Source organism: Eleginops maclovinus, chromosome 23 (genome assembly GCF_036324505.1).
Source record: "Eleginops maclovinus isolate JMC-PN-2008 ecotype Puerto Natales chromosome 23, JC_Emac_rtc_rv5, whole genome shotgun sequence".
NCBI classification, from domain to species: domain Eukaryota; kingdom Metazoa; phylum Chordata; class Actinopteri; order Perciformes; family Eleginopidae; genus Eleginops; species Eleginops maclovinus.
Window position 1 is genome coordinate 6,261,876 of NC_086371.1, and position 14,991 is coordinate 6,276,866.

The 14,991-nt window shown below is 39.5% G+C and overlaps 1 protein-coding gene across 1 annotated transcript; it reads right to left on the reverse strand.

Annotated features, from left to right (window-relative positions):
• Window positions 1-728: 728 nt before the first annotated feature.
• elovl6 (ELOVL fatty acid elongase 6) lies at window positions 729-13,987 on the reverse strand. The gene is made up of 4 exons (XM_063876802.1): window positions 13,726-13,987; window positions 3,575-3,706; window positions 3,007-3,158; window positions 729-2,287 (listed from the first exon to the last, which is right to left on the reverse strand). Exons 1-4 carry the CDS (start codon window positions 13,809-13,811, stop codon window positions 1,845-1,847), a joined length of 813 nt encoding a protein of 270 aa, XP_063732872.1. The 5' UTR covers window positions 13,812-13,987; the 3' UTR covers window positions 729-1,844.
• Window positions 13,988-14,991: the final 1,004 nt, after the last annotated feature.

Genomic DNA, 14,991 nt, shown 5'->3' on the forward strand with positions numbered 1-14,991 from the left:
ATAAAACCAATCTTTATTGCGTTTTATTTATTTTTTTGGGGGGGTGTGTCAACCCGGTTGGGACGTAGAAGGGGGTGCGCCGCAAAAAAAGTGTGGGAACCGCTGACATAAACAATAGTCTACTGAACAAGGACACACACTTGGCTTTGTTAGAGTAACGCTCAATGGTATGTCTCCAATGTGAGATCAAGCAAGGACAATTTGCATATGTTCAAATCTCAAACAAATGACCAGTAAATTAAACATTGTTAGTTTATCAAGGAACCCAGATTAAACTTTCTTTCACAATATGCACGACTAGAGACTGCTCAGGTACAGCACATGTGGAGACTATTGAATGCATGAGAGAGTAATTTGGGAATTGTTAATTGGTAAAGCAGCTCAATTACTCAGGTCACGTAGGCTGTTTATACCTGACATCAGCCAATTGAATCCAGCTTTAATATATTGACTCGTGAAACCGGAAAACGTAATCCTTAATATGCTTAGGTGTATGCAATTACTGCTACATACGATCCACCAACTTAAGCAAGTAAGCTTACTCTTTATTCAACATATATACAGGATATCTGAAGGTAATAATCATCCTTGAACCTTTCTAAATACTGCTGTTTATAAATCGGCAATGTAACCCCTTAACGGTCTTTCCAGGATGAGCACTTAAGTGATTGTGAATGAGTATGACCAAGATACCACAGATGTGACAACAAAAAAAGAAAACAGAGGCATTTTGTATTTTTTCACTCTTTGTTCATACGTTATTTTTTTCAGCAACAATTGTTTTGACATTGATACAGTGCAAATGCACAATAGCACAACAGACGCCATTAGGATACATACTATTTTCAAAGTCAATACAGCAGATTTTGACAATTTGCATGTTGGATTTTTTTCTTCTGCTAAACATGAATATGTTTGTTCTTCATTTAGGCCTTCAATGTCCGAAATACACATTTTCTTCACTGGTAGGGACCATTCAACAGAGGCATTTGGAAATAAATGGCAAGTCATTTTCCAAGCGTGGTCAGCAACTTCTGCAATTGGTGAAGCAGGGCACTGTCAGCATCTGTTTCCCCATCATGCCCAGGAGTAGAGTGATCATCCGAGTCATTCAGTCCAATCAGCTTCATTCATATTTGTTTCAAGCAAACTGAAGTCATTTAAGCCATACTGTAAACCATTGCTGATGTTAAACATGTCTACTTTGTCTTGATATGCATATTATATTAAGAAAGAGATAACCTAAGACCTGAGAAAATATCACATTTTGCAATGTAAGACACAGAAGATACAGTGCCGTTCACCCCATCAGTTCAGAACCACCAACACTTACCAGTGTTTCAAACGTTTTCTTTGACAGATCAAAACAAAAAAACAAACATTGACAACAGATGGACAAAACACTCAGATGGCCCCGATACATCTTCATATGTACAAATTAATATATGTATTTAATATCAAGTAAACATATGCTTGTGGCATTTTTTTAATCTGGTAATTTTAGTTAAATTTAAGATTTTAAAATGAATTTAAAAAAGGGCTTTTAAACTTCAGGTGGACATGTTGTAATGGCTCTGACCATGGCAATGCTTCATTCTCAGCATCCCTCAACTACATCCTTTGAGGGCTTTTAGATCTGCACATTAGTAATAATGCTCAAGCACAAACGCTAGTCATCTCTTGACCCTCCCACCTCTACCCCAACCCTATGCCTGCTCTGCATCATTCATCTTTCTTTCAACAAACTTAACACCAAACCGATTATCTCATGTCACTGGTCCCTGCTCTTCATTCCCAATTACCTTTTTCATCATTATCTCCCTTCTCGTACTTATGGCACTTGTTTATTCGCTCTTCTTGGCGACAGTTGTTGCCGATGATTTGGACTTGCCAAAGTAGGCCTCGATGAAGAACTGGACAAAGAGCACAAAGTAGCTAAGGTACATGAGGGAGGACCACACAATGTTCTGCATGTGGGATGGACACTCCTGGCCCTGCTGCATCCACGAGTACACCAGGTAGTTGACCACACAGCCCATCAGCATCTGGGTGATCTGGGTCAGTGTGATAAACATGGCAAACTTGCGTGACACCTTGAAGCCAGCTGCACGCAAGGCGTAGTAAGAGTACATGACCGCGTGGACCAAGTAGTTCATGGTCATGAACCATCCCCCGCCGGCCACCATGTCCTTGTAGGAGTACCAGGAGTAGAGCAGCACGGTGATGTGGTGGTACCAGTGGAGGAAGATGAGCTTCTGTTTCCTCAGGACAATGAAGAGAGTGTCACCTGCGGATATGATAGAGACAGTAGGGTTGTCAAAAATATCCTGAAGGTTTGTAGAGAACATTCAGTAGTAGTAGATAAACACCTGTTTGAAAAGGTTAGAGAATGACCACTAATACCAGTCCTTGCTCACTATTTGACCACTAAGTGAATTTGCACATGTTGTAAAACAGTCACTAGGAGCTTCCAGTAGTAAGGTTAGACTCATAGCATACTTTAGGCCTGTTTGTAATGCCTAACCACCGTAGCGACACAGTCTCTGTCGAAACCAACTCTGAGGTTTTCTTCCCTTGTCATTATTACCTAAAAACCCCTAAGAGCATAATCAACATTATACTACAAGACCCTGCAAATCCTGTCCCTGGCAGGGTCAAACTGTCCTGTTATGGTCTGAAGAAAATGTCATTTTAAGGTCATATCTAAGACACAGCTGTAGTTGAAGCCAAAGCAAAAAGAGAGGGCCTGCCTTATCATACTGGTAGAAACAGCTCTCCCAAGGCTGTTTGCCTGAGCTCGGAGAGAGGTAAAAACCAAGATTATTAAAAGCAAAAATAATGGCCATATGAGTATTTCCCTCTCAATTATGACAATAATAGATGTAAACCTAAGAAGTAAACCTTACTTGGCGGCCTGTTTATTAACATACCAAAGATGGTTTACGCAAAAGCAAAAATGATGCCCAGTGGACACACACTATAAGACATGAAAAGGTCTTGACTTACCCAGTTCTGGTGCTTTACTAAGTACAAAGGCATATGCCCAGAATTTGCTGACAGGACCGTTGTAAAAGCTCTGGTCACAAACTGACTGTTTAAGCCCTTTTGTCATCAGGATGTACATCATGTAACTCCCAGTACGGATGGCACCAAATATACTACAAAGACAGAGAGAACAAGCAAACATAAGAAATCATTGAAGGAGATTTTGTACTATAGTTGATATGTCAAGTATATTCCATGTGAATTAAACGTATTCTTGTTTGTTTTTTATAAACTACGTCTTTGTTTTTGTGATGAATTTAATGTAACACACATGATTATGATTTCTAAGTCATTACACACTGTATTTATTTGAAAATGAAGACAAAAAATGTAGCACTGAATTACTGCTCAAACTTTGAAGACCATAGGAAAATGACCCGTATGACAACCACGGCAAAACATAGATACTGAATCCACTTTCTGTCTACTGGGCACCTTGATGACCATGGTACACTAACTGAAAACACAGTTGATAATCATTAATATTGACATTCATTTGATCATATTAATAATATCTGCGCTGTCTCACCTGAACACAGCAAGTGTGAGCGACCATAGCACCAGTGGCTTCCTCAACTCAAACTTCTCCCTCGGTTTCATGACATGGCGGCCACCGAGGATAAAGGCAACATAGAGTGCAGCGAAGAGAAAAGACTTCTTCCTGCAGACACAAAAAAACAAAGATTATCAATAACCTTTTTATTACACTTCATTGTCTTGACCTCTCATCTTTTAGTTGTCTGTACAAGCGACCTCTTGCAACAAATAAAAGGAGTCAAGGAAATAAAATAGCATGTTTTCAAAGGAACTTTTCCTTTATAGCTTTCTGTGAAAAACATCCCGGTTACCAAGGGAATATAGTGTGATTCAGGCACTTATAAACATCATTTCTAGGTTTGAAAAGAGATGGATTTAACCAAAATGATGCCTCTCTTCTAACAGCACCACTATAATAAGTACAGAACACAAACAATAGCTGTACCAACGTCACAAGTAATGATTCAACAATTTGGGTCCAGATCCATCGGTCCCTAAACGCTTAGCGTTCAGTTAACAGTCATTTCTACTATTCAGTTCCTACACCCACCATCCTGTGACGTCTGTTTGCCTTAATTGACCTGTCAAAGGATTTTTGCTGAAGCATCACATGGCCTGACTAAATCTAAAGAAAAGCTTCTCCCAGTGCTCAGCACAATTACAAAGCACAGGTGGTAAGACTTGACAGACTGGATGCTGAGTAGGACAGAAGTGCATGCTGCCTAAATCTAGAGCAGGTTTGTCTAAAAAAGTGTTTGATATATTGGGTAGGAAGCAGAGGAATAGTTTGGATCAGCATTAGCAAATACAGTTAGATCAATTACACTTGTATTGGTAAGGTTTCAATGAGCAAAGCATAATAACTGCAGAAGGGTTCTTAAAGGAGAGAGAAAGCTAGTAAGACAAATACACCATTAGTACCCCCCTTGGAAAACAATAAATAGAAACAAATGGTTTGTTTTCATAGGACAATGCAAAGACACCAAGAATGAAGCATTATGGGAGCTCTTTGATTTTTAGCCCTGGGGATGATGAGTTGCATAAAACTAGCCCAAGGAGTCAGGAAGGATTTTTCAGAGGTTATACAAAGAGAAACGCATGATTTCATAGTGTGTCACCAAAACAATGTACTACTTATGTGTATTAATTATTCAGTTTGAAGATGTATGTGTGTAGCATCATATAACACAGAAAGGCAAGTTTTAATGCTGTCTTTGTAGTATACACAGTGTTTCCCACAGATCTGAAATATACTTGGGGGGGTGCAGATGACCGGGCACGGGGGGGGGGGGACCTTACTCTTTTTCTCGTAAGGTCTCCCTTTCTGTTTTGTCGCTTGTTAGCAGACCCTACACTCGATAGCAGAGCGGTCAGGTACAGGAGGCGTAGAGCGAGGAGATCATTGTCCTCTAGTTAATCGATCCCGGATGGCGTCGTGCTCGAGGACGCCATCCGGGATCCCTAAAAGGGTCACGAAATATACTTGTGCGGCCGTTAATATACCTGGGCGGCTCGCCCAAGTAAAGTCTATGTGTGGGAAACCCTGATACAGTATAGTAGCATTGGTCAAATGGTCCATGCAAAACTCACACTAAAAACGCAATCATTTCTCACAGAACCGTGACATAATTCACCTGAAACAGCAACAAAAACAGCCTAAGCGGAGCACAGAACAAACAGCACTTTATTTTGCTTATCAGGTGTTTAGTTAGGCTAAAAAAAAAGGGGGAAATGTGCATTCTGCTTAGCCAGTTCAAAAACATGATACATATGAAAAATATATAAACAGGAAACCTTTGATTAGCACAATTTAGATGTTATGTTTTTCTCAATGTCAATTCATGACATAATGTGAAGACCTGCCTGATACCCATACTGCAGACTTTTGTGGGGCATTTCTGACCGGTCTTTAAAATACATTTAATAACTATTACCAGCTGTATGATCTGAGAACTTAAATCACCATCAGAGTGAACTCGCTGAACTGATCAACTCTGAGACTTAAACTATTGTTATCTAAGTAAATAAAGATAGCAACAACAGTACAATAACAGTGACAGTTGTTGAACACAGTGGACTTGATTGTTCGTCAGTATTCACAGAATGACAGATGCCAATTCTCTGTTCTAGCAGGAAGCCCACAAACTGATCCAGGCCACCTCCACAGAACAAAGGACAAAGCAGCCCAGTTGAAGTGGAAAGGAACATCTTTCACAGAATGACAACAGGGGCGGACTGCAGAATGACATCACTGTTTCTCAACTACACATGGAGGAGGAGAGGACAGGACAGAGCAACACAGACCACATTGTGGCCTACATACTGTAGAGGGGCCGGCTCAGCATTCCCCTTCAGTGTACTGCTGTCAAAGTTAAAGGGTCAAAGGTCAGAGTGATGTACAAACCGTACATCAGCTATTAACTTGTTGTGTAGGAGAAACCATAAAATGTGTCATAACTTTCCTTAAGATAAATTAATCATTTAAAGTAAGACAACTTGAACAAATGAATGTATCTATAATGAGAAAGTTGTAGCCCTTTAGTTGAATACTGAGAGTGTTTGCCTGTAGCACAATCACTATAGATAAAATGTCTTATTTATTACTGTCCTAACATTACAATTTATTCACTTAAGGCTCTAGTATTTATGACTTCACTGACCTTATGGAAATGTACCAAAACATCTCCTCTATGTTATTCTGCATGTCAGCCATTATCAGGACAAAAATGATATAAGTTTCAAAAAGTTCTCACTGTTTATTGCAGATATGAATGTTTTTGTTATGCCCTGGTCCAAGCATAACGATGTGTAGAGAAATCCCTGTCTTGTGCTCTGTGTTTGTCATCCTCAAGTACAAGCCGACCTAGCCAAAGGTTAAGATGTGCTCGGCCTACTGTGTTAGGTTCAGAAGATGGATTAAACTGTCTGATAAAAATAATAAAGGGTACAGGAAGCCAAGGGCATGGTTAAAGATGACAAGTCGGTGAAGGGCGGTGGTGGGGGTGGGGGCGCTGCTGTTGTCTTTGCAAAGGCTGTGAAGAGCCAGCTGCAGCAAAGCTATGTCTACCGTCACAGGAATCTATTTGAGACATCAGTGTGAATTCACATCATCCCTTTATGCACCCTGGTGCCTCTACAGCTCTACTCCTGACCTCGTATTGAATTTGCTTTCTTCAGACAAACTGCATTTGCCAATGTGCAAGTTAAATTCTTTTAATGATCCTGCTTTGACAAACTGACTAATGAGTCATGTTCATTGGTCAGTTTCTTTTAAGAAGAGCTGAAGGTTTGATCTGTCGACAAGATCTGCTAGCAAGGGATATACCCTGTGTGTTTTGTCGTGGGCTAACAGTTTGATCAGTTTTTACCCCCATCTTCCTTCAGTTGCTTCAAAAATAATTGCAACAACTCATCTGATGAACTATTTTAGGAAGAACAATCTTGAGATGAAACAAGACTAACTACTCATTTTGACTTCAAGAACCATTTAAAATATAGCATCACTGAACACATTTCAATGATAAATCCAACAAATGCAACCAACCACCATTTCTGATTTCTGTCTACACAGGATAATATATAAGAGGGCAGTGTTTGTCAAAGTGGGCCGAGGCAGCACAAATTGGAAAACTCCAACATCAGAGCTCTTTCCGGGAGGATCAGCATGGAGTAGTTACAGAATCAGCAGAGATTTCATGCTTGCTGCAAGGTTGGAAATGTGTCCCTCCGGATGAAATTTTCTCCAAATAAAACGTTACAGCAGTGGTTTCATTTGAGTAAGGTACAGGTATCAGAGATCCACTGAATAAACTGCATCTACTGCATGTTTAAAGGGTTTACATGAATCCCAACATGTGTATCTAAAGCTTAACATATATTGTAAAACGTGTATGTGGCTACAGAAAGTCGATAACATTAAATGCACACTGTGAACATTTGTTTTGTTCTAATAAAATATTTATTTATTTCATAGGAACGGATTCAAATAAAAATGTGACCATTAAAGTATCATATTACAAATGAAACAACCAACTAGAAGAATGTGTTTGATAGATCTAACCAGGACAATGTGCAAGTACTATAAATGTATCAGGAAAGCTGCTCAGTTAGGTAGGCACGGCACCTCCGGCATCTCTTTCTCCCATGTGTGATTGTTAACAGAGGATGAGGCCTTAGGTATGACACTGTTTGATCTACTGCCAAATCAAGCTGAAATCTGATATTTAAAAATCTCAACTGAAGTGGTGCTAGTTGCCAAATTAGTCCAACAAAAGAGCTCGTAAAAACATGAGCATATCACTGGTATGTTGTTTAGCAGGCATGTTACTTTAGCTCATTCAAATAACTGCCAATGAGAAAACACAGAGTAGACAGGTAAATACATCATCTTAATGTAATGTAACAGTATTTGTAGTCTTTGTAGAAGTAGTCTGTGTACCTGCATGTAGCACAGTTTGTAATAGAATAAGAATGTGCAGCCCCTCCCCCACTCACTGTTTCCTAAAGCTGCTGAATAACCTGCTGTGAAACTTGTATCAGTATTAGCTGGAGGAGCAGGAGATTTCAGCCGTTATATAACCCTGAGGTTGCAGTCTGATGACTCTGCAGGTCTGTGCGACTGAGCTGATCTCTAATTGTCTCAACAAACTGTGTGCTTAAAGTATCAAATATGCATCTGCAACTGTGTTACGAGCGTGAATCGATGTGTTCAAAAGCACACAAAGCACTCAGGGAGTTTACCTTATCGGGCACTTGTATCTAAAAATGTAAAAAGGCGATCAGAGTTGCTGTGCCAAAGTGTAGGATGATCATCAAAACTCTAAATAAGACAAATGAGGTGCTGTAAGAACGATATCTATTAGAAAATAGCAGCACCCGTTTACCCAGTTATTCACACACACACACACACACCCACACCCACACCCACACCCACACCCTAATTGAACTTTAAAATAACCAGGCTAGAAAAAGTCCTACCACATATTGGTTTAGTCAATGCTGAATCTGACGGCCCAATGTTTCTATTCAGGAAACAGAACAGTTATTTAGATGTGTGTTAATTATTTTAAAAGATTATGTTAAGTGCTTAAGAACATCCAGAGCCATGCTAACAGTTAATTGCGCTAACACCGTTAACAGTATTAGCACAATGCAGCGCACCTAATTTAATCTCTAAACAACCCTCATATTGCGTCAAATCTTAGGCTTCTTTTCAAGTGACAGAGGTTACTAGAATCTGTGTCTGTCCATCTGACCAATATGTCCTTTCAGTCAAAAATTGTAAACTGTTATTATTTTGAAGAGGGCGTGCCAAATGTGTGTTTATCTTGGCTCAATTAGCACTTAATAATGGAACACATGTACACAGCCGTGCACAAGAGATCCAATACTCATTCCTGGAGCTGCATAAAGCGGTAATGCAATTATGAACAGTATGCAAGGCATGCTATTCCACTGATTGAAAGTTGATGGAGATAACGTGCTAAGAAAAGATGCAATGCACTGCCTAGGCGAGGAAGAAGGCCGCTATTCAAAGTAAGCGAGGAAGGTTTAAAAAATAAACCAAACAACAAACTGCTCTTTCATGTGTGTTTTCATCTAAACGTTTCCTTGACAGCTTCATAAAATCTAAAAAAGTAAAACCAGACTAGGCAACACTCCAGGCAGACCTTAATTCTTGAGGAGCCATCCCACATCTTCATCTCACCAGTCGTGAGAAGGAGAGCAGCCCAGCGAACATCAAGCCTGGAGCGGACGCTGGGTTAACACGGTCGGAAATGATCAGCGTCATCGTGTGCTACTCTCGTTAAAATGGCACCAAGAAGCAAGACCATGTAACATTAACTTTAAAAGCAGCAAAACGAACCTTTCGAACTGCACTGGGAAGCAAACGTTGTTGTTTTGTTTTGGGTTGTCCTATTTTCTCCAACAACACTTTGAAAATCGCCTTAAATGACCTATACTTCTACATTGTATAAGGCATCTAGAAATATTCCTGTTGAATGCAAGCAATATTGGAAAACGTCATTATCTAAGTTCTTCAGACAAAAACCCTAAAGTTACAAACATCCTTCGACCAAATATTTTCCAAGAGAAGACAGAACAAGCTCTGTAATGATAGAAAGGATGCCCTGATGTTAAATGTAAGATGGGGGGTATCTATAGGTCTCATCCATCAGACAGGAGGCTCAAGAACTCTGGGACAATAGGATGGATAGCTCTTGGAACTGAATTAGTAACATGAAGCTTGGAAGGAAGAGACTTATCTCCTTTACTCATCTAGTACCATAGGAACCAGACATTCGACACCAGTCAAAGAGCGGTGATACTTCTGAACAACATTGCTATATCCCTCATAGGCCGTCTTAGATTATATAAACAGTGTGAATAAAATGAAACCGTCAAAACAGAGCACAACAAACACATCATTGAGCATTCTCATTTGTGCATCCCTTGTTGTCATTCGAAGGCTAAAACAACCAGATATCCGTCAGAATTGCAGAGACCCACAGCGATGTTATCTGCCCCAGAAGCTTCTCAATAAACAGAGAACGCAACCTGCATGGTGATGGGAGATGGTGACGTTTGTGGGAGTACAGAGTGAGTCAGCAGGTTAAAGATGTATGTATAACAGAGGCTAACAGCTCTCTTTTAGATGGCAAGGTACACCATCAACAAACAAATAACAGGCTGTTTTGAACTGCCAGTTTTTTTTAACCGTCACCCAGAATCCCAGCCAATGCATTTATTACTACGAGGAAATAAGAACACAAATCCCAAAAGGCATCTGTATTTACTATGACAATTTCACAAGGTCAAGCAGTGAGCAATCACTTTGTTAAACTATGTGATTTGAATGATATGCAGCTATGCAGTGACGCAGTATAGCTTTTAAATCAGTACAGGTAGGTAAATGATTCTTCATAAATCATCACACCAGATGTTTTAGCTCTAATGGCTACATTAGATAGTACCAAAGAATATGGCTGTGAGCACTGCTATGTCTCCAAACATGTAAGAATGTTACACATCACCAGTATACAGTCATTTCATTCATTTACTTTACAGTACATCAAAATATACAATTAGGATTTTTAATTTAACAGTCTTTGTAAAGAAAACGATGACGATTTCATGAAAATGAGAACTCAATCACTTTGGAAGTTCATAATATACCAATAAAGCATGATTTCTGGACATGGTAGAAAAGTAAATGCATGCAATAATTTGCAAGCAGTAGACGAGGACTGTTATTTGGTCTATGTTATCAATTTATACAGAATGTTTATTTAAATCATTCATTACTTTGAGTTGGCAGTTAACAATGTTAACAATGTCAAGTTTGCCAACGGTGTCACCTCTACCACATTGCCTATGTTGAAGACAATAAGAATGTACTACATGCGTGGCCAAAATATTGTCCTGCATCTCCAACAGATCTAGAGTCCATTGTATTTGACACTGATGCTGCTTAATATAACCATCCCTTTCCACTCCTTCCCCTTCCTTTTCCCAGCCTTCTGACGACTGGGAACTCAATGATCATTGTTTCACAATGCTGAGCTGTCTGCTGCCAGTCTCTAGGGAACCAATCAGATCAGTGTACCAGTCTCCAGTTTTCATTCAGAACAATGACATGTGCAGTAGGCTGTATATCCAGTATGCAGTGAGATGTCTCACCGTGTCTGTTTTGTAAAGCATAGTATTACTGTAGCTTAATACTAACTTGGAAGTATGTTGTAATTCGGGCCTCACCTTAGTGATGTAAAAAACACATGAGTGTTATGCAGCAGTAGTACGGACCGACTCAACTTTGGCCTACATCAGGGCACACTGGTGTTTTGACTGTAATGGGCCGGAATTGGCACTTAGAGTGTACCAATTAGCCCTCAATTAATTCATGTGTTGCCATTTATAACTGTTAAGACTGTTTATTGCCTATAACTTCCAAAATAGTTTTGCTTTTACTTTACTTATTTAAATGTGACAACAACTGCACCAGAACTGGAAATTAATCAGTAACAATCAACTCTCAACAAATAGTCTCTTAGCAACCTTTTGTCATCCGAAGAGCAATTTGCTTTTGACCATGGCTAGTTAAATAGCAGGGCAGTTTGTATTCAATCATCCTACTGAAGTTAAAGCATTATTTTTACGCTTGCCTTTAAATTAGTTTATTTGTGTTTGTTTGTTTTTTCCCCCCTTTATCTATCTCACCCCTAAGCCATAAAAAAACATGTCATGCTTAATCAGTTGCTTCCTGGACCTTTAAAAAGCAATAAACAAGCTATCAAATCATATTTTCTGTGGTTGTTCCCCTTCAGCCATGTGCACTGGCCTGGTCTGACATCCTCCACTATATGAACAGCTGCAGAGAAGTCAGCACAGATTAGCTGCAACCTGATTGGCTAATTCTCTGTCAGCCAACATCAGAAGACTAACGTGATTGGTCAGTTGTCAGTACCAGGGTATGGACAGCTCCCTCACACTGTTCCCAAATCTCTCTCTCTCTCTCTCTCTCTCTCTCTCTCTCTCTCTCTCTCTCTCTCTCTCTCTCTCTCTCCCTCTCTCTCTCCCTCTCTCTCTCCCTCTCTCTCTCCCTCTCTCTCTCCCTCTCTCTCTCCCCCCTCTCCCTCTCCCTCTCCCTCCCTTCTCCCCTCCCCGATGAATAAGGGCAAGGCTGTTCTGAGATTAGCTCAACATTTGTGGCAAAAATATTACTCTAAATGTGACTCCTTTCTACATGCAAATTAAACGGAAGATAGAAGCCAGATGAATGCCTCCTTCTCACCGTATGCTGCTCTATACAAACTCAGTGCCACTGAATGCTTAATGAAGCCTACCGCTATCTTAACGCATGACTCCTTTTGTTTTGCTCAGTACCATTTCTTTGCTCAACCTAGCACGATCTGGATAATAATGACCATTCGGTTTGTTCATGCAAAGGATGTTTGGATGGACCAGCACATGACCTACATATGAAATTCATCGATGCTCACAACCACAACGCAATATTTACTTAACCCCAGTAGCCACTGTAACATTTCATTCCCTGATAATGTTGTGTACAATCTGACTAGACACTCCCCTGATAAAACATGACATTTGTACTTAAGAAATTCATCTCTTTCTACTGAATTGTTTAATGCACAGTTCAACGCCCACTTCTGTCACTTTCTTTTGCTCTGAAATGTACTTAAATTGCCAATGTTGATTTTATCTCTGTCTGGTTTTAGGCATGTTTTTTTGGTTTTCTGCTCTGTTTACCTGCTGTATTTTGCCCAAGTAGAGCTTTGGTCAGTGCCTACTGTTTTATTGTGCTATAGAATGCATAAAAAATGACATTTAAAGAAGGTCTCTTGAAACACACTGCACGTTACTCTGTTTCAGTGTGTTAAGTATCAATTGGTTATAAGTTAATCACTGTCCTTTTCCCAAAAACATTTCTCATTAATAAAGCTTGTCTGTAAATCAATAAGTCAATCGACAGCAAACACACTCTAGAAATTCTGATTCCAGACATGCAAATGAGTGGATTTGCTACTTTTCACCATTTCATATCAATGCAATTAGAATATTGTTTACATTTTGGACTGTTTGGATTGTGACTTGGAGAAAAGAAACCTCTGGAGGACTTTAAGACTCTGCATCTTGAGAAGGCCAATGCATTTTGTATCCTAATAGTTTGTACTGTAACTGGTTTAAGAAAGATAATCAATGGATTAATCAACAATACAAATATATTTTAATTGGAGCCCTTAACATATTCTAAATAATTAACAAACTATTGATAATGAAATTTTAGGTGACTTGTATAAAGATGTTTGGCATCATCGGAGAGCCATGTAGGATCCCATTAGCTCAGACATTCTTGAAGTGTGGCAGAGCATCGCTTTCACACGCTGCCGAAGGCCTGCATGAATTTGTTCATTTCATGAAGCACAAGCAGCAATTTGCGGATGATGACAGTGGGTCTGATATAATAGGATATGGCTAGGTTTAATCCCGGTGAGCGACGTTGATGCATGTGCACGGCTTCAGCCTCCAATTCACTTTAAGCACGTACACACAGCGGGGTGAATTTGCAGAGGAATACTGTATTGTGGGATTAAAAAACGAGGCGCTATCACAATGTAGCCTTACCAGTTCTCCTGCATCCATCGGATGGCTTCGTCCTCGTTGAACTGTCTCTCGAATTCATACTCTTGCAGAGCTACTTGCACCGACATGCTCTCTGTGCTGTGTTTGTGTAATCGTTGCTAAAACAAGACGATGTGGCTTTAGTGTTTCTGTTTGTTAGTCTGTTTCCTCGCAACTCTTTACTTGCATCGCTCGTCCTGCTGTCTGGACCTCGCGGTTGTGCGCGGGCAGCTGGGCGGTCTTCACCTTCCTCTACCGGCAGACAGAGCCTACGCCCTCCTCCTCAGGAAGGCGGACTCCAGGTCCTAACGCCCATCATATTTCACTTTACTGCAATTAGAGTGCCATAAAAATTCAGTTGAAGTCAAATTGTTTTAAGCAGAAATGCTTTTAATTGCGTTATTTACTGATGGGCATGTTTTATCTATACCAATGTAAAATATGTTTTAGCAAGTATAAAAATAGACAGTGCTTCTATTTTATTAGTATTAGTCTATGCAGTGTTTTAGATACAATTTACTTTATTGATCACAAATGGGAAAGTGTTTTGTCACAGAAGCATATAAAGAACAGATACAAATTGTATAAAAATAATATCATCAACAGTAAAAAACATATAATAACAGTAGTGAGATGTATCTAACAATGCACAAAGACTGCACAACATAAATATACACAATCATTTAGAAAACTAGTTTATAATATAAAAATCACCTACTAAAAAATATAAAAACAGAGAATACTATATACATGATAAAAGTGTGCAAAGTAGTTGCAGTTTCTCAAATGTCAAATTTAAATGAAGTGTGGCAATTTGAGTACAATACGTGGGGGAAAAATGGTAACGAGTAAAACAATCAATTAACTCGATCAGTGGTCAGGTGTTGAATACAGTTGTCGCTTTTGGCAGGACTATTCTGCAATGGACTTTGTGACATTGAAGCTCAAACAAGATGTTAGGAAAAAAAGCTGTCTGTCCAGTAGAGTTGGCTGGCTGGGTTCCATCATTGTATATAGAGTTTGTGGAGAAAAGATGTGAACCATAACGGTTGTGGAATGATGGTTGGACAGGATTTTCTGGTCCACCTTCATCTAAAGCACTAAAAAACCTGTATGTTTAAATTCAAAACATTTTAAACAACACTTTAACAGCATAGCCTGACTGTGGCTGTCAAATAATGCTATAGAAAACCTTGCATGAAAAGTGCATGATGCATAATTAAAATTGACTGCTTTATCAGCCCTTACAGGTTGGACCTATCACTACAT

Coding starts and splice junctions, on each gene's coding strand:
- elovl6 (XM_063876802.1), bottom strand. CDS start 13,811: ATGTCGGTGCAAGTAGCTCTGCAAGAGTATGAATTCGAGAGACAGTTC. Junction 3,159..3,574: donor CTCACACTTGCTGTGTTCAG/GTGAGACAGCGC, acceptor CTGTCTTTGTAG/TATATTTGGTGCCATCCGTA. Junction 2,288..3,006: donor TAGTAAAGCACCAGAACTGG/GTAAGTCAAGAC, acceptor TCATATCCGCAG/GTGACACTCTCTTCATTGTC.